The following is a 26643-nucleotide window of genomic DNA, read 5'->3' as shown; positions in this document are numbered from 1 at the left end:
TTGGACAAGCTACTCATATGAAATTTTGTCCAAGGATATAGGAATTGTCTACTCATCGAAACGTTTCTGAATGCCTTGCTGAATGCTCGATCATTAAGAGCTGCCATAGTACCCCGAGTAGAATGACTGCAAACTCCAGCATTTATGCATCAAATTAATTTTGTAATGCATGGTTACTTCAGATTTTATATGTATACAGTTAAGGAATGTGATTCCACAATTTCTGTTAGTACATTGTGTATTCTATTTGCTACCATCTAAAGGTATTTGCTTTGATTGCAGAAAAGCTTAGGTGAGCTGCAGATGGAGATCGGTGCTTATGCATCAGCCCTTGAAATATTTGATAGACTCTTTCTCTATGAGCCACTCATTCTCTGCTGTCAGCGCAGTGGCAGGCTTGGAAAGGTACATAATACATTTGTTACTTCATTTTCATATGTGTCAGTGACAAACCTGAAAAGGTGCTTGTTACGCTTGTCTGTTCATTCATGCCATTGTAGATGTGTCATGCTTGACAAGGTACCTGCTAAGCTTGTCATGTATGTGGCAGTGTAGTGTTAGTGGCAGGCTTGGCAATGCTATGCGAATTGTAATCTTATCTGGAATGTTTTGCATACCTCAGTGGGAGAATATAGTACAGGTAGTTGATCTCGTTCATCACATGCAGTAGGAGTTGTCTACTTAATGCAAGATTTGCATCCCAATATCAAATGATATCCTGCACTCTACCACTATGTTTTCATTGTGTGGATGATGTGGATTTGGAGTTACGCGCAGATTTAGTTACTTAGTGATGTTTCAATAGACCTTCGCATGATGTAGAGTAACATGAGTGCTTTGTGTTAAATATAAGGATTTCTACCCCAGATGTCATAGCCGATCATTTGGAAATGCTCGAATCGAAATAAGAATGACTTCAGTGTAGAAGTGTAAAAAATGTTTAAAATGGAATCGCTTGTGCGGTATTTTCTTGCGCATCAATTTTAAGTGCCGTTTCCATCTTTCGCAAGTATAAAACATTCAGTAAAAATTTGCCAGAAACAAAACTCACTTGACTTACGGATGTTTGCCGCTTCCATTTTGCGGATGAAGCTAACTTGCGGAGTAACTTCGTGTATGTAATGGAAACATAGTGAGTAGCTCTATGTTCACTAGTGAGTAGCTTATGTTCACTAGTGAGTAGCTCTATGTTCACTAGTGAGTAGCTCTATGTTCACTAGTGAGTAGCTCTATGTTCACTAGTGAGTAGCTCTATGTTCACTAGTAAGTAGCTCTGTGTTCAATAGTGAGTAGCTCTATGTTCACTAGTAAGTAGCTCTGTGTTCAATAGTGAGTAGCTCTATGTTCACTAGTAAGTAGCTCTGTGTTCAATAGTGAGTAGCTCTATGTTCACTAGTGATTAGCTCTGTGTTCACTAGTGAGTAGTTCTGTGTTCACTAGTGAGTAGCTCTGTGTTTAATAGTGAGTAGCTCTATGTTTACTAGTGAGTAGCTCTATGTTCACCAGTGAGTAGCTCTGTGTTCACTAGTGAGTAGCTCTATGTTCACTAGTAAGTAGCTCTGTGTTCAATAGTGAGTAGCTCTATGTTCACTAGTAAGTAGCTCTGTGTTCAATAGTGAGTAGCTCTATGTTCACTAGTAAGTAGCTCTGTGTTCAATAGTGAGTAGCTCTATGTTCACTAGTGATTAGCTCTGTGTTCACTAGTGAGTAGTTCTGTGTTCACTAGTGAGTAGCTCTGTGTTTAATAGTGAGTAGCTCTATGTTTACTAGTGAGTAGCTCTATGTTCACCAGTGAGTAGCTCTGTGTTCACTAGTGAGTAGCTCTATGTTCACTAGTGAGTAGCTCTGTGTTCACTAGTGAGTAGCTCTATGTTCACTAGTAAGTAGCTCTGTGTTCAATAGTGAGTAGCTCTATGTTCACTAGTGATTAGCTCTGTGTTCACTAGTGAGTAGCTCTATGTTCACTAGTGACAGAGTACTGATGGTTTTGACGAATTTACTGAAGCAAATAAGTAATTCTACTATGATGTCTTCAGTAAGTGGTAGTTATACTATGATGTCTTTAGTAAGTGGTAGTTATACTATGATGTCCTCAGTAAGTGGTAGTTCTACTATGATGTCTTCAGTAAGTAAGATGCCCTTACATGCTATTAATATTTACTTATTAATATCTGTAGGTCGCTATAAAATTGAAAACGAATTTATCACTGACTGCAAATAGCTAATATACAGTTTAGTTGACATATGAAGTTAATTCATCTTCATATTCTTGTCGTGTGTGACAATTGTCATATGTTGGAGCAAATATTCTTTTATAAAACATGTTACTGTATATTTAATTTTTTTCAGGGTTAAAAAATAACACATGTTTTCAGCATTAAAACAAATGCAGTCGTTAAAATATGTAAAAACTTAAATATACAATCCAAATTATATTATATGACTAAATCAATCTTTATTATAATAAGAAATGTGTCCGTCTGCTATGGTTGGAGGTTGAGATAAATGATTTAATGTGATTTGAACTCGCGACTTTCTTCCAGGTAGACAATACTCTGACACCCGTACCAATCGACCAACATGTCGCTGATTAGACGTTAGGATAAAATATTGATTTCAATGAAACTGCAACTCGTGGCATTCAGTTTGGTAGACCGACAATCCAACACCTGTGACAATCAATTACCTTTAGTTATTACTGAATAATTGTTTAAATTGTCATCCTCAGTGATTTATCAGCGCACCTGATGATCTCTCATGACCTACTGGACTGTCAGGGTATTATTAGTAGAATATAATTTGCATAAATAATTTTATTTTCACTTCACCATGGAGACACTTGTGTGGAACTGTAAATTTGGCCAAAGTGTAAGTTTGTTGGTACAGGGAGAATAATAGCAATGCAACAGTAATATAATGCATATAATGCAATATAATGCATAAGTTAATTTGCTCTCGCACTAAATTCAGTTTAAATTAACTTAATTTATGTTTTGATTATTTTTGGTCGTATTATTAATTCCTATCAGTTTTTTTGCTTTTGCTGACAGAACTGTAATAGTTCGAGAATATGCTAGAAATTAATTTGTATATTGAGTATATATCTACTCAAATTATAGTCTGTACATCAGACAAATCATATTCAGAGGTAATCATAAGCCAAGGTTTGACAGTAATGAACCACTGGAACTTTAGTGGATAGATAATCTTATGGAGTATTTACCACCAGCCAAATTTAGCACTTCAACAATATGCAAAACAGGTGGCCATAACTCTTAATAAGCAGAATAATTGGCCGTAACTCTTAATAAATATAACAGGTGACCATAACTCGTAATAAGCAGAATAAGTGGCCTCAAGTCTGAAATAGCAAAGCAGTTGGCCATAACTCTCAATAAGCAAAATGAGTGGCCATAACTGTTACAAAAGGAGAACAGGTGGCCATAACTCTCTCAATGCAACAGTCAATGTTTTTTGCTGCTCTATTGAATATTTAATGTGCGCTGAGAGCTTTGCTATTGACACTGTTCTGTTATTCGCTTCTTTGCCAACTTTTGAGCTTCAGTTTTTGGCAATTGTTGGCAATACCATAAATGTATTTAGCAAACCTGCATTGAGTTATAAAAAGGTTATACAAGATCTAAGGATGCTTTGACAGCTTTTCACAACTATTTGCCTTTTGGATCGCACTCTATATAATACAACTTACTTCCTGTTTCCATGCTAGAACAAGTTGCAAACATTGCTTGTATACTATAAGCGATTACATGTACCACAAGCAATTGCATGTACCACAAGCAATGACATGTACCACAAGCAATTACATGTACCACAAGCAATTACATGTACCACAAACAATTACATGTACCACAAGCAGTTACATGTACCACAAGTAATCACGTGTAATTGTCAGTCATTTGCACAGTGTAGTTGCCAGTTGCTTGTATAACATGCAAATAGCATATGTGTAATTCAATTGGCAATTGCCAAGTATTGGGATTGTAAAAGCATGAACTTGTGGTTTGTGGTTTCACTTTCCTGAATACTGAATAGTTATAGAAATAATGATGCTCCCATATTTTAATTGTTGGCAGTAGCTTATGATATGAAACATATCACATCCATATCTGTATAGCCACGTCAAGGTTTACATATGAATAATAGCTGAGTGTATTGTAACAAAGCTTGCTGATTTTAAATAAATGCTGCCTTTTGAAGCATTCTAGTTTTCATTACTGTTCTTTCTTATTAGTCGAGTATTAACAGAATGCACACACCGTTGTATAACTCTATTGTTTCTTGATTGTTAGCCGAGTATTAACAGAATGCACACACCGTTGTATAACTCTATTGTTTCTTGATTGTTAGTCGAATATTAACAGAATGCCCACACCGTTGTGTAACTCTATTGTTTCTTGGTTGTTAGCGGAGTATTAACAGAATGCACACACCGTTGTATAACTCTATTGTTTCTTGATTGTTAGCTGAGTATTAACAGAATGCACACACCGTTGTATAACTCTATTGTTTCTTGGTTGTTAGTCGAGTATTAACAGAATGCCCACACCGTTGTATAACTCTATTGTTTCTTGATTGTTAGTCGAATATTAACAGAATGCCCACACTGTTGTGTAACTCTATTGTTTCTTGATTGTTAGTCGAATATTAACAGAATGCACACACCGTTGTATAACTCTATTGTTTCTTGGTTGACTTTAGTGATCGGTATTCGAGTAACGACAATATAGTAACTTTTATTTTTGTAATTTTTTATTTTCAGGAAAATATAATAAATCAACACTTACATGTATTTTTTCACAAAATATAATGATAATTATGCCTATTTCCTTTACAAAAATATTCAGCTTGATTTTAGTTGGCAATACTTAAAGCCTTTTCCAAGTCTAGTTGCGAATTATCAGTAGATCTGTCTACACTCTGCAGTGTGAGAATATCTCAGATTGAACCTGGTCTGCACTTAATCGACACAATGTCAAACAAAGTTACGGAGTATCACCTCTATTTTATTTTTACTTGGACTGCATATCATTGGCAGGCTGAAGAACTAATCAGAGCCAGGATCTTAATACAGGAGTCATCTACTCTCTACTGCAGCCTCGCTGATGTTACTGGACAAGAGCAGTACTACCTCAAGGCTTGGGAGTTCTCAGGCAATCGCTCGGCTAGAGCTATGCGTGGCCTTGCTTATCACCATCTCAGGGCCTGCAATGTAAGTACCTGGTAGTAAATGTCTGCCAGTCTGAATTGACTTGTCAAATGTTGACACTTCATGTTCTTTTCTATTTGGTTCTTCTGACATAATATTCAGTTTGTGTAATTCCAGTATGAGGAAGCGATGAAATGCTTTAAGAAAACATTGGACATAAACCCTCTCCAGCTGCCATGCTGGTTCTCTTATGGCTGTTCCTGTCTTGCTGCCGCTGAGTATGAACAAGCTGCAACTGCATTCAGGCGTTGCGTCATGCTTGAAGAAGACAACTTTGAGGCATGGAATAATTTAGCAGCGGCATATGTGCGAAGCAACCAGAAGTAAGAAGGTGTACATTCTTGGGTGGTCCTGGAATCCCAATTCATACCTTTATGAATTGGGATTTATGTTTACCTATGTGTACACCTATGTGTACCCCTATGCATTTTGTTAGGAAAAACATAAAAATATCTATTAATAAGGTAATTGATAAGCTATTGTGAAAGCGTACACCTGCTCATAAACTCAAGAGTTATCCTCTTTACGCCCTTTTTATTGATATATGGTCAACAAGGCAATTATTATTTCGATTAGAGAATTTGTTAAATACAGTGAAACTTGGATAACTCAAACTTCATGGGATCGAGTGAAAGTTTTCGAGTTATCATATCGTTCGAGTTATCAGAGCGCTGTCACAAGTGCATGTATTTATCAGTAGATACATGTACATATACCAACTATATATGAATCAAAAGCATAGATTGCTTGTTGCAAGTTAAAGGGCCTCTCATGTGAAGTTTTAAAAATTTTATCAGAAAGTATAGATATTTTTCTATCACTTGAGAATTGTTTGTTGTTTTATTTAGGTGATGTGATTGCCAGGACGTTTGCAGGTTAAAATTTGCAAAAATTTATCAGTTAAATCGCTCAAAAAAAAAGACATCTTTTTCTCCTGAGCGTTTTAACTAAGATCAAATTTGCCAACTTTACATTAAGTTCATTCGAAAGTTACCTCGCTTTTCCTTGCTTTTGAAGGGCCATCGCAAAGCGGATGTTTGGTAAAATTTGATTTTTTGCCTTGAGAAAAGTAATAAGTAAAAGTAATATAAATATAAATAAAAATAAACATAATATAAACAAAAATATTTTGTTGATGATTATAATAAGGACGCCTAAGAACTACTAAAAGTTGAGGTTTATCTCTATGGCTTGGAATAAAGTGATATTCTAAAGCAATAACAACCATCTCGGTAGCCGTTGGGCAAAAAACTGTTCGAGTTAACAAAGTTAAGGTCGAGTTATCTAAAGCAATTTATCATTGCGTGGGAGCGGACCAAACAAATCCGTTCGAGTTAACCATGTGTTCGAGCTATCCGAGTGCGAGTTATCCGAGTTTGACTGGATTTTAGTATTTGCTTAGCATGTCTTTGATACTATAAGAGGAAAGTTAGGCTAGCCTATAGACAATGAAGATTAATGAAGATTTTAAGCTACCTATTTCATTCACTAACATATAGAGACATACACTACCAAAGAAAACCCTTGAATGGACGAAATCATTGTGAAAGGGAAAACTACCATAAACTTTCTACAATTGTGATTAGTATGCAATAGTGAAGATTAGGCAGTTGAAATTCACCCTAGACGCACACCCCATACGCACACCCCATACGCACACCCCATATGCACACCCCATACGCACACCCCATACGCACACCCCATACGCACACCCCATACGCACACCCCATACGCACACCCCATACGCACACCCCATACGTATGGTTACCTACAGGCGTAGGTAACTGGAAAGCATCTTCAAACCTGTTTTAGTGGATCTCCTAAGCATTCTTACCTATTGTACGATGTCTCACTTGTTGTACAATGTTTTACCTGTTGTTCGGTGTTTTACCTGTTGCACGATGTCTCACATGTAACAAGGTGTTTGAACATGAGCACTGCTCGTAGGTGGTTATGTGAGTTATCTTTTCTGTGAAGAGTCAGATGGCTGCAAGTTGTACATCCTGTCTTTTATGCCTCTCTTTAAACATTTGTATGGTCACAGACATGCATTTTTAGTTCTGCCGTTACCATATGGGAAAACATGCATGAACCATGCGTTTAGGAGGAATTACTTTTGTACCTTTGTTCGGAATGTTACAATCAAGGTCAGAAGTTTTTTTTCGCTTTTGAAGTAAAGAATGAAGGAATTGGTACTGTTACTTTCTGCTTCCAGTGAAAAAGAGCTTATAGTGCATCAACTTTGATAGTTTAGGTACTGAGGCTACATGATGCACCTATGACCATAGAGCTTATAGTGCATCAACTTTGATAGTTTAGGTACTGAGGCTATATGATGCACCTATGACCATAGAGCTTATAGTGCATCAACTTTGATAGTTTAGGTACTGAGGCTATATGATGCACCTATGACCATAGAGCTTATAGTGCATCAACTTTGATAGTTTAGGTACTGAGGCTACATGATGCACCTATGACCATAGAGCTTATAGTGCATCAACTTTGATAGTTTAGGTACTGAGGCTACATGATGCACCTATGACCATAGAGCTTATAGTGCATCAACTTTGATAGTTTAGGTACTGAGGCTACATGATGCACCTATGACCATAGAGCTTATAGTGCATCAACTTTGATAGTTTAGGTACTGAGGCTACATGATGCACCTATGACCATAGAGCTTATAGTGCATCAACTTTGATAGTTTAGGTACTGAGGCTACATGATGCACCTATGACCATAGAGCTTATAGTGCATCAACTTTGATAGTTTAGGTACTGAGGCTATATGATGCACCTATGACCATAGAGCTTATAGTGCATCAACTTTGATAGTTTAGGTACTGAGGCTACATGATGCACCTATGACCATAGAGCTTATAGTGCATCAACTTTGATAGTTTAGGTACTGAGGCTATATGATGCACCTATGACCATAGAGCTTATAGTGCATCAACTTTGATAGTTTAGGTAATGAGGCTATATGATGCACCTATGACCATAGAGCTTATAGTGCATCAACTTTGATAGTTTAGGTACTGAGGCTACATGATGCACCTATGACCATAGAGCTTATAGTGCATCAACTTTGATAGTTTAGGTACTGAGGCTATATGATGCACCTATGACCATAGAGCTTATAGTGCATCAACTTTGATAGTTTAGGTACTGAGGCTATATGATGCACCTATGACCATAGAGCTTATAGTGCATCAACTTTGATAGTTTAGGTACTGAGGCTATATGATGCACCTATGACCATAGAGCTTATAGTGCATCAACTTTGATAGTTTAGGTACTGAGGCTATATGATGCACCTATGACCATAGAGCTTATAGTGCATCAACTTTGATAGTTTAGGTACTGAGGCTACATGATGCACCTATGACCATAGAGCTTATAGTGCATCAACTTTGATAGTTTAGGCAATGAGGCTATATGATGCACCTATGACCATAGAGCTTATAGTGCATCAACTTTGATAGTTTAGGTACTGAGGCTACATGATGCACCTATGACCATAGAGCTTATAGTGCATCAACTTTGATAGTTTAGGTACTGAGGCTACATGATGCACCTATGACCATAGAGCTTATAGTGCATCAACTTTGATAGTTTAGGTACTGAGGCTACATGATGCACCTATGACCATAGAGCTTATAGTGCATCAACTTTGATAGTTTAGGTACTGAGGCTACATGATGCACCTATGACCATAGAGCTTATAGTGCATCAACTTTGATAGTTTAGGTACTGAGGCTACATGATGCACCTATGACCATAGAGCTTATAGTGCATCAACTTTGATAGTTTAGGTACTGAGGCTACATGATGCACCTATGACCATAGAGCTTATAGTGCATCAACTTTGATAGTTTAGGTACTGAGGCTACATGATGCACCTATGACCATAGAGCTTATAGTGCATCAACTTTGATAGTTTAGGTACTGAGGCTACATGATGCACCTATGACCATAGAGCTTATAGTGCATCAACTTTGATAGTTTAGGCAATGAGGCTATATGATGCACCTATGACCATAGAGCTTATAGTGCATCAACTTTGATAGTTTAGGTACTGAGGCTATATGATGCACCTATGACCATAGAGCTTATAGTGCATCAACTTTGATAGTTTAGGCAATGAGGCTATATGATGCACCTATGACCATAGAGCTTATAGTGCATCAACTTTGATAGTTTAGGTACTGAGGCTACATGATGCACCTATGACCATAGAGCTTATAGTGCATCAACTTTGATAGTTTAGGCAATGAGGCTATATGATGCACCTATGACCATAGAGCTTATAGTGCATCAACTTTGATAGTTTAGGTACTGAGGCTACATGATGCACCTATGACCATAGAGCTTATAGTGCATCAACTTTGATAGTTTAGGTACTGAGGCTACATGATGCACCTATGACCATAGAGCTTATAGTGCATCAACTTTGATAGTTTAGGTACTGAGGCTACATGATGCACCTATGACCATAGAGCTTATAGTGCATCAACTTTGATAGTTTAGGTACTGAGGCTACATGATGCACCTATGACCATAGAGCTTATAGTGCATCAACTTTGATAGTTTAGGTACTGAGGCTACATGATGCACCTATGACCATAGAGCTTATAGTGCATCAACTTTGATAGTTTAGGTACTGAGGCTACATGATGCACCTATGACCATAGAGCTTATAGTGCATCAACTTTGATAGTTTAGGTACTGAGGCTACATGATGCACCTATGACCATAGAGCTTATAGTGCATCAACTTTGATAGTTTAGGTACTGAGGCTACATGATGCACCTATGACCATAGAGCTTATAGTGCATCAACTTTGATAGTTTAGGTACTGAGGCTACATGATGCACCTATGACCATAGAGCTTATAGTGCATCAACTTTGATAGTTTAGGTACTGAGGCTACATGATGCACCTATGACCATAGAGCTTATAGTGCATCAACTTTGATAGTTTAGGTACTGAGGCTACATGATGCACCTATGACCATAGAGCTTATAGTGCATCAACTTTGATAGTTTAGGTACTGAGGCTACATGATGCACCTATGACCATAGAGCTTATAGTGCATCAACTTTGATAGTTTAGGTACTGAGGCTACATGATGCACCTATGACCATAGAGCTTATAGTGCATCAACTTTGATAGTTTAGGCAATGAGGCTATATGATGCACCTATGACCATAGAGCTTATAGTGCATCAACTTTGATAGTTTAGGTACTGAGGCTACATGATGCACCTATGACCATAGAGCTTATAGTGCATCAACTTTGATAGTTTAGGTACTGAGGCTACATGATGCACCTATGACCATAGAGCTTATAGTGCATCAACTTTGATAGTTTAGGTACTGAGGCTACATGATGCACCTATGACCATAGAGCTTATAGTGCATCAACTTTGATAGTTTAGGTACTGAGGCTACATGATGCACCTATGACCATAGAGCTTATAGTGCATCAACTTTGATAGTTTAGGTACTGAGGCTACATGATGCACCTATGACCATAGAGCTTATAGTGCATCAACTTTGATAGTTTAGGTACTGAGGCTACATGATGCACCTATGACCATAGAGCTTATAGTGCATCAACTTTGATAGTTTAGGTACTGAGGCTACATGATGCACCTATGACCATAGAGCTTATAGTGCATCAACTTTGATAGTTTAGGTACTGAGGCTATATGATGCACCTATGACCATAGAGCTTATAGTGCATCAACTTTGATAGTTTAGGCAATGAGGCTACATGATGCACCTATGACCATAGAGCTTATAGTGCATCAACTTTGATAGTTTAGGTACTGAGGCTACATGATGCACCTATGACCATAGAGCTTATAGTGCATCAACTTTGATAGTTTAGGTACTGAGGCTACATGATGCACCTATGACCATAGAGCTTATAGTGCATCAACTTTGATAGTTTAGGTACTGAGGCTACATGATGCACCTATGACCATAGAGCTTATAGTGCATCAACTTTGATAGTTTAGGTACTGAGGCTACATGATGCACCTATGACCATAGAGCTTATAGTGCATCAACTTTGATAGTTTAGGTACTGAGGCTACATGATGCACCTATGACCATAGAGCTTATAGTGCATCAACTTTGATAGTTTAGGTACTGAGGCTACATGATGCACCTATGACCATAGAGCTTATAGTGCATCAACTTTGATAGTTTAGGCAATGAGGCTATATGATGCACCTATGACCATAGAGCTTATAGTGCATCAACTTTGATAGTTTAGGTACTGAGGCTACATGATGCACCTATGACCATAGAGCTTATAGTGCATCAACTTTGATAGTTTAGGTACTGAGGCTACATGATGCACCTATGACCATAGAGCTTATAGTGCATCAACTTTGATAGTTTAGGTACTGAGGCTACATGATGCACCTATGACCATAGAGCTTATAGTGCATCAACTTTGATAGTTTAGGTACTGAGGCTATATGATGCACCTATGACCATAGAGCTTATAGTGCATCAACTTTGATAGTTTAGGTACTGAGGCTACATGATGCACCTATGACCATAGAGCTTATAGTGCATCAACTTTGATAGTTTAGGTACTGAGGCTATATGATGCACCTATGACCATAGAGCTTATAGTGCATCAACTTTGATAGTTTAGGTACTGAGGCTACATGATGCACCTATGACCATAGAGCTTATAGTGCATCAACTTTGATAGTTTAGGTACTGAGGCTACATGATGCACCTATGACCATAGAGCTTATAGTGCATCAACTTTGATAGTTTAGGTACTGAGGCTATATGATGCACCTATGACCATAGAGCTTATAGTGCATCAACTTTGATAGTTTAGGTACTGAGGCTATATGATGCACCTATGACCATAGAGCTTATAGTGCATCAACTTTGATAGTTTAGGTACTGAGGCTACATGATGCACCTATGACCATAGAGCTTATAGTGCATCAACTTTGATAGTTTAGGTACTGAGGCTACATGATGCACCTATGACCATAGAGCTTATAGTGCATCAACTTTGATAGTTTAGGCAATGAGGCTATATGATGCACCTATGACCATAGAGCTTATAGTGCATCAACTTTGATAGTTTAGGTACTGAGGCTATATGATGCACCTATGACCATAGAGCTTATAGTGCATCAACTTTGATAGTTTAGGTACTGAGGCTACATGATGCACCTATGACCATAGAGCTTATAGTGCATCAACTTTGATAGTTTAGGTACTGAGGCTACATGATGCACCTATGACCATAGAGCTTATAGTGCATCAACTTTGATAGTTTAGGTACTGAGGCTACATGATGCACCTATGACCATAGAGCTTATAGTGCATCAACTTTGATAGTTTAGGTACTGAGGCTACATGATGCACCTATGACCATAGAGCTTATAGTGCATCAACTTTGATAGTTTAGGTACTGAGGCTACATGATGCACCTATGACCATAGAGCTTATAGTGCATCAACTTTGATAGTTTAGGTACTGAGGCTACATGATGCACCTATGACCATAGAGCTTATAGTGCATCAACTTTGATAGTTTAGGTACTGAGGCTACATGATGCACCTATGACCATAGAGCTTATAGTGCATCAACTTTGATAGTTTAGGTACTGAGGCTACATGATGCACCTATGACCATAGAGCTTATAGTGCATCAACTTTGATAGTTTAGGTACTGAGGCTACATGATGCACCTATGACCATAGAGCTTATAGTGCATCAACTTTGATAGTTTAGGTACTGAGGCTACATGATGCACCTATGACCATAGAGCTTATAGTGCATCAACTTTGATAGTTTAGGCAATGAGGCTACATGATGCACCTATGACCATAGAGCTTATAGTGCATCAACTTTGATAGTTTAGGCAATGAGGCTACATGATGCACCTATGACCATAGAGCTTATAGTGCATCAACTTTGATAGTTTAGGTACTGAGGCTACATGATGCACCTATGACCATAGAGCTTATAGTGCATCAACTTTGATAGTTTAGGTACTGAGGCTACATGATGCACCTATGACCATAGAGCTTATAGTGCATCAACTTTGATAGTTTAGGTACTGAGGCTACATGATGCACCTATGACCATAGAGCTTATAGTGCATCAACTTTGATAGTTTAGGTACTGAGGCTACATGATGCACCTATGACCATAGAGCTTATAGTGCATCAACTTTGATAGTTTAGGCAATGAGGCTATATGATGCACCTATGACCATAGAGCTTATAGTGCATCAACTTTGATAGTTTAGGTACTGAGGCTACATGATGCACCTATGACCATAGAGCTTATAGTGCATCAACTTTGATAGTTTAGGTACTGAGGCTACATGATGCACCTATGACCATAGAGCTTATAGTGCATCAACTTTGATAGTTTAGGTACTGAGGCTACATGATGCACCTATGACCATAGAGCTTATAGTGCATCAACTTTGATAGTTTAGGTACTGAGGCTACATGATGCACCTATGACCATAGAGCTTATAGTGCATCAACTTTGATAGTTTAGGTACTGAGGCTACATGATGCACCTATGACCATAGAGCTTATAGTGCATCAACTTTGATAGTTTAGGCAATGAGGCTACATGATGCACCTATGACCATAGAGCTTATAGTGCATCAACTTTGATAGTTTAGGCAATGAGGCTACATGATGCACCTATGACCATAGAGCTTATAGTGCATCAACTTTGATAGTTTAGGTACTGAGGCTACATGATGCACCTATGACCATAGAGCTTATAGTGCATCAACTTTGATAGTTTAGGTACTGAGGCTATATGATGCACCTATGACCATAGAGCTTATAGTGCATCAACTTTGATAGTTTAGGTACTGAGGCTACATGATGCACCTATGACCATAGAGCTTATAGTGCATCAACTTTGATAGTTTAGGTACTGAGGCTACATGATGCACCTATGACCATAGAGCTTATAGTGCATCAACTTTGATAGTTTAGGTACTGAGGCTACATGATGCACCTATGACCATAGAGCTTATAGTGCATCAACTTTGATAGTTTAGGTACTGAGGCTACATGATGCACCTATGACCATAGAGCTTATAGTGCATCAACTTTGATAGTTTAGGTACTGAGGCTATATGATGCACCTATGACCATAGAGCTTATAGTGCATCAACTTTGATAGTTTAGGTACTGAGGCTACATGATGCACCTATGACCATAGAGCTTATAGTGCATCAACTTTGATAGTTTAGGCAATGAGGCTATATGATGCACCTATGACCATAGAGCTTATAGTGCATCAACTTTGATAGTTTAGGTACTGAGGCTACATGATGCACCTATGACCATAGAGCTTATAGTGCATCAACTTTGATAGTTTAGGTACTGAGGCTACATGATGCACCTATGACCATAGAGCTTATAGTGCATCAACTTTGATAGTTTAGGTACTGAGGCTACATGATGCACCTATGACCATAGAGCTTATAGTGCATCAACTTTGATAGTTTAGGTACTGAGGCTACATGATGCACCTATGACCATAGAGCTTATAGTGCATCAACTTTGATAGTTTAGGTACTGAGGCTACATGATGCACCTATGACCATAGAGCTTATAGTGCATCAACTTTGATAGTTTAGGCAATGAGGCTACATGATGCACCTATGACCATAGAGCTTATAGTGCATCAACTTTGATAGTTTAGGCAATGAGGCTACATGATGCACCTATGACCATAGAGCTTATAGTGCATCAACTTTGATAGTTTAGGTACTGAGGCTATATGATGCACCTATGACCATAGAGCTTATAGTGCATCAACTTTGATAGTTTAGGTACTGAGGCTACATGATGCACCTATGACCATAGAGCTTATAGTGCATCAACTTTGATAGTTTAGGTACTGAGGCTACATGATGCACCTATGACCATAGAGCTTATAGTGCATCAACTTTGATAGTTTAGGTACTGAGGCTACATGATGCACCTATGACCATAGAGCTTATAGTGCATCAACTTTGATAGTTTAGGTACTGAGGCTACATGATGCACCTATGACCATAGAGCTTATAGTGCATCAACTTTGATAGTTTAGGTACTGAGGCTACATGATGCACCTATGACCATAGAGCTTATAGTGCATCAACTTTGATAGTTTAGGTACTGAGGCTACATGATGCACCTATGACCATAGAGCTTATAGTGCATCAACTTTGATAGTTTAGGCAATGAGGCTATATGATGCACCTATGACCATAGAGCTTATAGTGCATCAACTTTGATAGTTTAGGTACTGAGGCTACATGATGCACCTATGACCATAGAGCTTATAGTGCATCAACTTTGATAGTTTAGGTACTGAGGCTATATGATGCACCTATGACCATAGAGCTTATAGTGCATCAACTTTGATAGTTTAGGTACTGAGGCTACATGATGCACCTATGACCATAGAGCTTATAGTGCATCAACTTTGATAGTTTAGGTACTGAGGCTATATGATGCACCTATGACCATAGAGCTTATAGTGCATCAACTTTGATAGTTTAGGCAATGAGGCTATATGATGCACCTATGACCATAGAGCTTATAGTGCATCAACTTTGATAGTTTAGGTACTGAGGCTACATGATGCACCTATGACCATAGAGCTTATAGTGCATCAACTTTGATAGTTTAGGTACTGAGGCTATATGATGCACCTATGACCATAGAGCTTATAGTGCATCAACTTTGATAGTTTAGGTACTGAGGCTACATGATGCACCTATGACCATAGAGCTTATAGTGCATCAACTTTGATAGTTTAGGCAATGAGGCTATATGATGCACCTATGACCATAGAGCTTATAGTGCATCAACTTTGATAGTTTAGGTACTGAGGCTACATGATGCACCTATGACCATAGAGCTTATAGTGCATCAACTTTGATAGTTTAGGTACTGAGGCTATATGATGCACCTATGACCATAGAGCTTATAGTGCATCAACTTTGATAGTTTAGGTACTGAGGCTATATGATGCACCTATGACCATAGAGCTTATAGTGCATCAACTTTGATAGTTTAGGTACTGAGGCTATATGATGCACCTATGACCATAGAGCTTATAGTGCATCAACTTTGATAGTTTAGGTACTGAGGCTACATGATGCACCTATGACCATAGAGCTTATAGTGCATCAACTTTGATAGTTTAGGTACTGAGGCTACATGATGCACCTATGACCATAGAGCTTATAGTGCATCAACTTTGATAGTTTAGGTACTGAGGCTACATGATGCACCTATGACCATAGAGCTTATAGTGCATCAACTTTGATAGTTTAGGTACTGAGGCTACATGATGCACCTATGACCATAGAGCTTATAGTGCATCAACTTTGATAGTTTAGGTACTGAGGCTACATGATGCACCTATGACCATAGAGCTTATAGTGCATCAACTTTGATAGTTTAGGTACTGAGGCTACATGATGCACCTATGACCATAGAGCTTATAGTGCATCAACTTTGATAGTTTAGGTACTGAGGCTACATGATGCACCTATGACCATAGAGCTTATAGTGCATCAACTTTGATAGTTTAGGTACTGAGGCTACATGATGCACCTATGACCATAGAGCTTATAGTGCATCAACTTTGATAGTTTAGGTACTGAGGCTATATGATGCACCTATGACCATAGAGCTTATAGTGCATCAACTTTGATAGTTTAGGTACTGAGGCTACATGATGCACCTATGACCATAGAGCTTATAGTGCATCAACTTTGATAGTTTAGGTACTGAGGCTATATGATGCACCTATGACCATAGAGCTTATAGTGCATCAACTTTGATAGTTTAGGCAATGAGGCTATATGATGCACCTATGACCATAGAGCTTATAGTGCATCAACTTTGATAGTTTAGGTACTGAGGCTACATGATGCACCTATGACCATAGAGCTTATAGTGCATCAACTTTGATAGTTTAGGTACTGAGGCTATATGATGCACCTATGACCATAGAGCTTATAGTGCATCAACTTTGATAGTTTAGGTACTGAGGCTACATGATGCACCTATGACCATAGAGCTTATAGTGCATCAACTTTGATAGTTTAGGTACTGAGGCTACATGATGCACCTATGACCATAGAGCTTATAGTGCATCAACTTTGATAGTTTAGGTACTGAGGCTACATGATGCACCTATGACCATAGAGCTTATAGTGCATCAACTTTGATAGTTTAGGTACTGAGGCTACATGATGCACCTATGACCATAGAGCTTATAGTGCATCAACTTTGATAGTTTAGGTACTGAGGCTACATGATGCACCTATGACCATAGAGCTTATAGTGCATCAACTTTGATAGTTTAGGTACTGAGGCTACATGATGCACCTATGACCATAGAGCTTATAGTGCATCAACTTTGATAGTTTAGGTACTGAGGCTACATGATGCACCTATGACCATAGAGCTTATAGTGCATCAACTTTGATAGTTTAGGTACTGAGGCTACATGATGCACCTATGACCATAGAGCTTATAGTGCATCAACTTTGATAGTTTAGGTACTGAGGCTACATGATGCACCTATGACCATAGAGCTTATAGTGCATCAACTTTGATAGTTTAGGTACTGAGGCTACATGATGCACCTATGACCATAGAGCTTATAGTGCATCAACTTTGATAGTTTAGGTACTGAGGCTACATGATGCACCTATGACCATAGAGCTTATAGTGCATCAACTTTGATAGTTTAGGCAATGAGGCTATATGATGCACCTATGACCATAGAGCTTATAGTGCATCAACTTTGATAGTTTAGGTACTGAGGCTACATGATGCACCTATGACCATAGAGCTTATAGTGCATCAACTTTGATAGTTTAGGTACTGAGGCTACATGATGCACCTATGACCATAGAGCTTATAGTGCATCAACTTTGATAGTTTAGGTACTGAGGCTACATGATGCACCTATGACCATAGAGCTTATAGTGCATCAACTTTGATAGTTTAGGTACTGAGGCTATATGATGCACCTATGACCATAGAGCTTATAGTGCATCAACTTTGATAGTTTAGGTACTGAGGCTACATGATGCACCTATGACCATAGAGCTTATAGTGCATCAACTTTGATAGTTTAGGTACTGAGGCTACATGATGCACCTATGACCATAGAGCTTATAGTGCATCAACTTTGATAGTTTAGGTACTGAGGCTACATGATGCACCTATGACCATATATAAATGTCTAAGGAAAACTATAAAAACAAGGCCTAGCCAAGATAGGGCTCATTTTACTAATAGTAACCTATTTACTTTACCCATGAAAGAGGAGTTATCATCAGCAATTGCAGGATACCCTGTGGTCCCACACTGAGAGCTGTAAAATTTAGCTTTGGATCCCCATTATTACAGTCACTCTCATAAATTAAATCATGCTGTTCAGAACTGTGCACTAATTCTTGCTTTATTATGACCATTATTTATTGTGTTATATTTATATATATATATATATATTTGACAAATGATTTTCAACTTTTTTGGAACAATTTGAACAGAGGATTTATTGTTGAGCTACTTGTAAACGATCATAACTGAGTTTTTACTAGTACCCTGGCAGTCCAGCATGCTCTGATCGATCATAATATGTGTCCATAAAGCACAGAGAATAAGTATGTGTACAATAATTCTACAACATCAATGATTGGCACAGGTGGTAGTGTATTGATATACCAAGTCTATGGTTGCGAGTTCAAATTCTCTACCATGCAATATGTTTGCCCTAATGTCCAACCTTCGGACAGATAAATGGACAAGGCTCTAATTATCGTAAAGACGAGGACCAAGTCATGTTTAATAACTCTGTGCACAATTATTCTTAAGTGTGGAAGGGTGGTTGAGTGACACAGTTTGTAGCAAACATGGCTGCAGAACTTAATACCCAAGTTCAATTGCCGCATCCGGTAATCTTTTTTGCTAATGCTTTTAGCGGGACTTTGCACGGCCAGACACGGTTCTTATTATAGTAAAGGCTATAATAAATACCAAACCAGGACTTATGTTTGAATGAATTTAGTTTTTCAAGAAAGTAATACATATATGTATGTGTGTTGTGTTATCTTACTGTTAGAAATGTCTTGCTCGGCTTAGAGCTGAATTGTGTTCACTCTATAAATAGACAATATTCTCTATATCTCTTACAAAGCCTTTTCATCATTGCGCAGGCAGAGGGCTTTCACGGTGCTGCAAGATGCAATCAAATGCAGTTTTGACAACTGGAAGATTTGGGAGAACTACACTGTTATTGGCTGCGACTGCGGGCAGGTGGCTGAAGTAATACAGGGTGCTCATAGGATTCTTGACTTGACTGGCAAGTGGCAGGATGAGCAGGTTAGTCAATGTTGGTGGCTGACAGGTGACACAAAAGGCAGGTGTGTAGAGATATTTTGTAGCTAGCAATTGCGATGCAAAGTGGCCAAAAGTCCATTTTTTCACTTTCACCCATATTACGTTTTTCAATATCATATTTTTTCTCATCTTGATAACTATTAGTTGCCTTTAGAAGTTTTACAAGAGAATAATTATTCTAAAAATGGTTGTCCATGTTTTTTATAATTTCTTGTTTTAGTAATTATTTTTTCATCAATTCTAGCACTTAAACTGGTCTTTTCAAAATTCATGATTTTATAACCATAAGAAAAAATCTGTTTAGTGTTATTCGAATGCCGGAGAGCTAAATATATGAAGAAGAACTACATTCATATGTACTGGCTCACACAACAGCTGTTTAAAAAAAACTTTATTGTGTATGTATTTTAGATGCTGAGTCAAATATTTTATCAAATTTAATTATTTCGAAAAAAAAAGATGAAGTGATCAAAATTGAGCTTTGTTACAAATTCTAAATTAATCTCTTGGTCACATTCTGTGTGAATTTGGGCTATTAGCGATGGAGACACCAGAAGTGGTATTGCTCTTCTGTGTTTGTAAGCAGCAATGTTTTTACATTTGATCCTCCAGTTGCAGCTGTGTAGCTACTTGTTGTCTGCAAGATGGTTGCTTTAGGTTGTTTCTTGCGTAAAAACAAATGACTTCTGCTGCTCCCTGATGACTTATTTAGCTGATTATTTTTCTGAAGATCAGTTGTAGACTTGCAGATATAGTAGTATTCTATGTTAGTTATTGTCATCTAGTCGATGCAATTGTTCTATTCAATTTCTATATGTTAAATGCTGGTCTTGCTGCGCAGCTTAAAGCAGATGCGAATCAAAAACTCAAACACCAGTTCTAGATTTGCCTCCCTTGGTCTGACCTTCAAGCGATCAGGCATTAAAATGCTGACAACTACAAGTTGTTATCTGCCAAGGAAAAAGTACATCAATTGAAAATTGTGCTGTTGCCATAATTTTACTGCTGCTAAAACGAAAGATTTTGCGTGTGCTGTTTTTGTAACATTTAAATAAGTCTAAAAAACAATTCAGCTGATATTAAAATTTGCTGACCTTTGAGCTATTGCAATAGTAGTGTAATGTTGTTCATATTGATAGACAGCAGTACATATCCATAGAATTAGATATAATTACAATATACATACAGAGTACATATCCATAGAATTAGATATAATTACAATATACATACAGAGTACATATCCATAGAATTAGGTATGATTACAATGTACATACAGAGTAAATATCCATAGAATTAGGTATAATTACAATGTACATACAGTATATAATCATAATCTACTTTATGATAAGAGCTTTGTCTGTCTGTCTGTCTGTCCATATGAAGCCACGTAAAAGCGTTAGGACAAAATATTGCCTCTTACAGGATGTGAACTCAGATATTTGCTCGATCACAAAGTGCAAGTGCTCTTTGATGGATCAAACAAGCGTTTTAGCAAAGCGCTTGCGTTGATCAGCAACAAGTGTATGTTCATTGAAACACTTGTATCACTTGCTACTTGTGCACTCGATGTGCGCACAATTCCAAATTCTCATCATCCACATCATCTGCAAAATGGAAACACGGGGATTGTCAAAAACTAGAAGATGTCATCGGATCATTCTTTAGATGCAATCACTTATTTGTATATCTCAATGAACTAATTTTCTTTGTGTATACTCACCTCGTAGAATTGTAGTGTATGCTGACAACTTCTTACAAGTGCTCTCACTTATGTGCTTTTATTCGACATGAGTGTCAACTCTATAAAAGAATCCATTTTCAGCAGCTGCTGCCATACCAACAGTTAGCACCTCCATATAAATAAGAATACTTAGTAGGTGTTTGTATTTTTTTTATAGGTTATAGAGCACCTGACCAAGTTGGTCATACAGGATGTTCCAGATGGCAGGGGAAGACCGTCCTCCTGTCATAGAGAGGCTCTGCTAAAGTTGTTTGGCCATGCAACTTCAAAGGTTACGAGTTGCTGCGTGCTCTGGAGAAGTTACGGGAGTCTCATTCTGACTAGTAAGGAGAACAGCAGTGACAACGTGGAGCGGGTGAGATTGACATTTCCATCTAGTTGCGGTATATATATGTGAAACTGTCTGTGGGTGTGTCAAGTTTTGCAGTTGGCATACGCTAGCATTAGAAAAGTGTGTCTTTCTTTCTGACCGCCGTAATTCTAGAAGTATGTGGGTTCATTAAATTAAATTCGAATCTAGTAAATCAGCTAACCAGCTGTCTATTATTTGCAGGAGTCAATATAGTGAGTTCAAGATAAAGGCTGAAATATTGACATCTAACAGCAAGTTGACTTGAAAATTTAAGCCATTGTGTTTCGAATTAAAATGGTGTATTATATTTCAAAAAATGTACATGCAATTCAAAATGCCAATTCATCTCTAGCCGCTCTATTCCATGAATAAATAAAAATGTGTTCAGGGCTAGAATTGTCTGTGATGCGCAATTCCATGGTACTTATGAATACAGCTGATAGTTTTTTCACAGAGAAAGGGAAGACAACTGTTTAAACAAACTTTAAAACAATGTAAATCATAAATACTTCACTGGATTGATAGAATACATTCTTCACACTTCAGGATGCAAAGGGCATGTATTGGATACTCATTCACTTTTCTTAAAGGTTGACTTGCAACAAACTTTACATTACAGTTATTTGGTATCAGAAGATTCACCATGTCTTACTCTGTTGCGTTGTAGGTGCCAAATATGTGGAAATGTGATTACAAGCTCTTAAAAGCTCAAATACGAAAAGCCGCCGTAGAATGGAATCTCTTTATTTCTCTGACGTAGTCATAAAATTTGGTTATCGTCTTGTCACGTGATGTTCTCCCGTGAATTGAAAGGGCAATGAAAAGCTCAATATAAAACTTATCGTAGCACTAGTTTATGACAAACACTTCGGGTTTTACCGAAGACCCCGTATCAAATATAGATGCTCGTTACTTTACAGTTTTGTTTCGGTTTGGTCTTATCAGCAAGTCATAATCTGATCATGTGACCCAATACTTCGCAAATAATTTTTGCAGCACTTTTCGATTATCACAAATGACCAACAGGCTCGTCATGATTATCAGACAATGATAAGTACTCCTTCGAGCTAAGGTTAAAAAATTAATGAATTTTTACGGTAAGTTATAAGATATCACTGCTAAAAGTGACAGCATTAAAATGACGATAAAACCGACGCGTAAGAACAATAGACATGGTTTTATTGAATGCGTGAAGTATATTTGTGAAATATTTCGACGAATAAGATTGCATGAAATTGTAAACAGAAACCATCTAACACAGCTACGTCACATTTGAGCCATTTTGGAAAGAGAATCCAAACTACGGTGGTCTCGTGTGGCTGCGATTAACTGTTCGTTTTTGAGCTTTTAAGAGCTTGTAATCACATTCCCACATATTTTGCACCTACAACACAACAGAGTAAGACAAGGTGAATCTTTTCATATCAAATAACTGTAATGTGAATTTTGTTGCAAGTCAACCTTTAAGGTACTATTAAGGAAAAATGTCACATGTTTTTACTGAAATAACGAGCTGAACAATTTTCAAGATATTTGCTTGAACAGTAATTTCCATAAGCTCGCTAAACATCAATGAAATATCATCACGTGGTATGAGGAGTTGTATGCTTTTTTTCTCCGTGTGAATCAGAATGAATAGGAAAGCAATTCCTACTCTGCATTCATTGTGCTAAAATTATTCAATACATATTCACCACCCATTCGCCAAACTGTTCCTTAAGCTTACTAACAAAGCATTTCATAAACTAGTCATTAATCCTTCTAGCATATAGGAATGAAGGCCTTGGATCCTAAGTTGGTGCGAGAGGTAAACTGAAACCTATCCTATTGCATGCTCGTTAAACTCCCTTTTAAAACCTGAGCTAATCCCAGGTAGAGCTCAAGGGCTAATCAGGGCTACAAGACTTTATGGTCTTATAGTTTCATAGTTTGACATAATGGCTACCACCTGGATGTCCTTTACTGTTGCCGAGCCACCTGTTACTGTTGTTGATAGCCATAGAATATGCTTTTTCTGTCGATTCGTAGTCACCAGGGTTTGAACCTTAGCTGGCTGCTTGACATCTGGATAACTTATCCAGCACTAAACACTTTGTAATGTTTCATATGCTGAGATGTACTGGTGTTGTTGCAGGGGATCCAGTGTCTGCAGAAGGCTTATCGATGCTCCATCAATGGTGCCAACTGGGAGAAGAGTGAGGAGAAATGTGTCGTAGCTACGGATGTGCTTTTAGAGTTGATAGACTCGTACATGCTGTTGGATAATAAGAAGTATTTGTCCACTGGCAGACTGCAGGTCAAGTCTCATATAAGTAGGCTTGTCAAGTCTTACACTGATCCTGTTACTAAGGAGGTTACCAACGAAAATGTGTCAAACCTGTTGAAGGCTCTCAACGCGAGCCTGTTAACACTCAGTGGGGCGCTGTCATGATGTACATTAAGTTAATATGTAGGTCAAATTGTTTCTTTACAGCATACACACCTCTTTTGTGATAGTTCAAGACTGTAATGAGGAATACATATGTATGTCTAACAATGATTTCTAATGATATGACTAGCTGCGGTCATATCGGTAAAAGGAAGGAGACTTTGTACATAGCATATTCATGTACACAGAGGAGCACTGCTGTGAAGCAATATATGTGTCATTCTTGCACCAAAAATTGAATTAGTTTTGGCTCTTGCTGTCTAGCGAATATGTAAATTATATTGTCTTTTTAGGCAAACCATTAAATATGTTTTCCATAATTTTGAAAAATTAGTTTTACAAGGAATGTATTGATGTATTGATTGAATTTATTGATGTTTGCATTTGTGGCTGGTTTCTTTCGTTCAATGTACATACAGCAACTGATGATGTCTTCAGCAGCACTTTCTAGGCTGCTTACTTTGGTTATCTCGTCAGATTGAGATATGTTAGGAGCCTCACGTGTTTGATTGACTAATGCACTCTCAGCACTAGGTCTGTCCAAAAGTATACTAAAGTGACAAGATGTGCCAAGTGGCCAGGGTGTCAACTATAACCTTTTAAGGAGTTTAAAGCTTAAAATGTTGAACCTAATCAAAAAGTTGACTTGAAAATTTCAGCTATTCTGCTTAATATTAATATGCTGTGATTATAGCATAAAAATACGTATTCACCGTCAGTCACTCTTGTTAGCGGAATTGGATGTCTGTGATGGGCAGCTCTATGATACTAATACCGTAATAGGCGTCTCTAATGAAGCGCCACTATTGAAGAAGGGTTAAAAAACAAAGTGCCACCCTTTAGTTGAACACCACCTCTATTTGCCCGCCAATTTGACATTCTTTAACTTTTGCGAACCCATAATAGAAAGTGATCAGTAGAAAAGTGTCCAGAAAATATTGCTAATAATAACTCAGTTACATCAATAACAATTAATTTTTCCGTTGTTGCTGTAGTGGTTCCATGGTTTTAGTGACAGTGTATCTGAGAAGATCAATCGACACAATCATCAGAACTACACTCTGATATGAAGTCACCAAAGTCTAAATCATATCCATTGTTTTAAGATTCGTCCATAATGGAGTTTACAATCTTTCCTGAAGACTAATTTTACGATTTAAGGACTTACATTGTACGATGTAATAGCCGCCATTGTTATGGTGTATTCTGACATTAAGACGTTGAAAATGTCTTTAAAAATTGAAAACGTAATGTCTGTTTTCTAACTCCAAAGCTTTTCGGTTTTCTTTTAAACTTTGAAGCACCATCGAAATAATAACACTATCACTAATCTATTGTATTCAAAGTAGTCCCTTGTTCAACTCGGCCTGATACTTCGACGTATATGAAAACTGCATAGCAAAAATGGTGAGGCTGATGGCATTAATGTTGATCCGCCCGAAGGAGAATGAAAAATATAGGCAACATTAGCTTCGCCCGTAAAAGAGTTAAATTTATCTTCCCAACAATCTTATGAGCTAGTCGAAAAATAAAGTTCCACCTTTTGTTTCAGCGCTACCTCTAATTAAACACCACCTTTAATTAAACACCGCTATAGGGGATCTGTTGAAAAATAGAGCGTCGCGGAGTTGAAATAGAGGTTTTACGATAAATACAATTGATAATCTGGTCAGAAATAGAACGAGGAAGATAACTTTTCTAAACAAACACAGAAAAATATCCTTTAGCTTTTGGTCTTGGTGTTGGCATTAGATATGATGATATCAATAAGAAAAAAAGAAAACATTGGTTGGATACAATGATGGAACAAGTTTTCCCATTTTGCTGCGAGTTCTCAACTTGTGTTGTTTCTCTCACTCTGTCATTGGCTAATTGTAATCACTAAATAATCACTAATGAATTCTTAATACGTAATAAAGTATTGCCTCGTATGCATTACACAATACAAGTTTACAAAATATTGTTTTGTTACATGCATTACACAATACAAATTAATGTATTGTGTAATATGTAAACGTATTAACGTAGCATTGCCTTTTATGCATTTCACAATACAAGTTAACGTAATATTGTTTCATATGCATAATACAATTTAGGTTAATGTAGTATTGTCTTATATCTATTATACAAATCACATAGTATTGCCTTACATGCATAACACAAATACACATTTATATAATAATGCCTTATTATATGCATTACGCAATAAAAATTACCAAAATATTGCCTTTTATTCATTACACAATACAACCTTACATAGTATTGCCTCACACGTATTATTTAATTTAAATTACCACAATGGTGCCTCACACGCATCACACAATACAAATTTTCATAGTCTCTGGTCTCATACAATGCAAATTCATATTGCATTCATACATTAAACAATACAAATTAATTAAGTACATGTATTGCCTTATTGCATGTATCTATATATATACAAATTACAAAGTC

The 26643-nt window shown here is 37.5% G+C and overlaps 1 protein-coding gene across 1 annotated transcript in view; it reads left to right on the top strand.

Annotated features, from left to right (window-relative positions):
* LOC137400342 (tetratricopeptide repeat protein 27-like) overlaps positions 1-24626 on the top strand; it is a 50158-nt gene extending 25532 nt beyond the window's left edge. The window contains exons 10-15 of the mRNA XM_068086671.1: positions 283-405; positions 5057-5230; positions 5345-5550; positions 19485-19650; positions 21567-21764; positions 23896-24626. Coding sequence (XP_067942772.1) covers positions 283-405; positions 5057-5230; positions 5345-5550; positions 19485-19650; positions 21567-21764; positions 23896-24192 — 1164 coding nt within the window. The 3' untranslated portion in view covers positions 24193-24626. The remainder of the gene's footprint in view (positions 1-282; positions 406-5056; positions 5231-5344; positions 5551-19484; positions 19651-21566; positions 21765-23895) is intronic.
* Positions 24627-26643: the final 2017 nt, after the last annotated feature.

This window comes from Watersipora subatra, chromosome 7, assembly GCF_963576615.1.
Source record: "Watersipora subatra chromosome 7, tzWatSuba1.1, whole genome shotgun sequence".
NCBI classification, from domain to species: Eukaryota; Metazoa; Bryozoa; class Gymnolaemata; order Cheilostomatida; family Watersiporidae; genus Watersipora; species Watersipora subatra.
The sequence above is the reverse complement of the archived record's forward strand: the minus strand, read 5'-3'. Positions and strand labels throughout refer to the sequence as shown.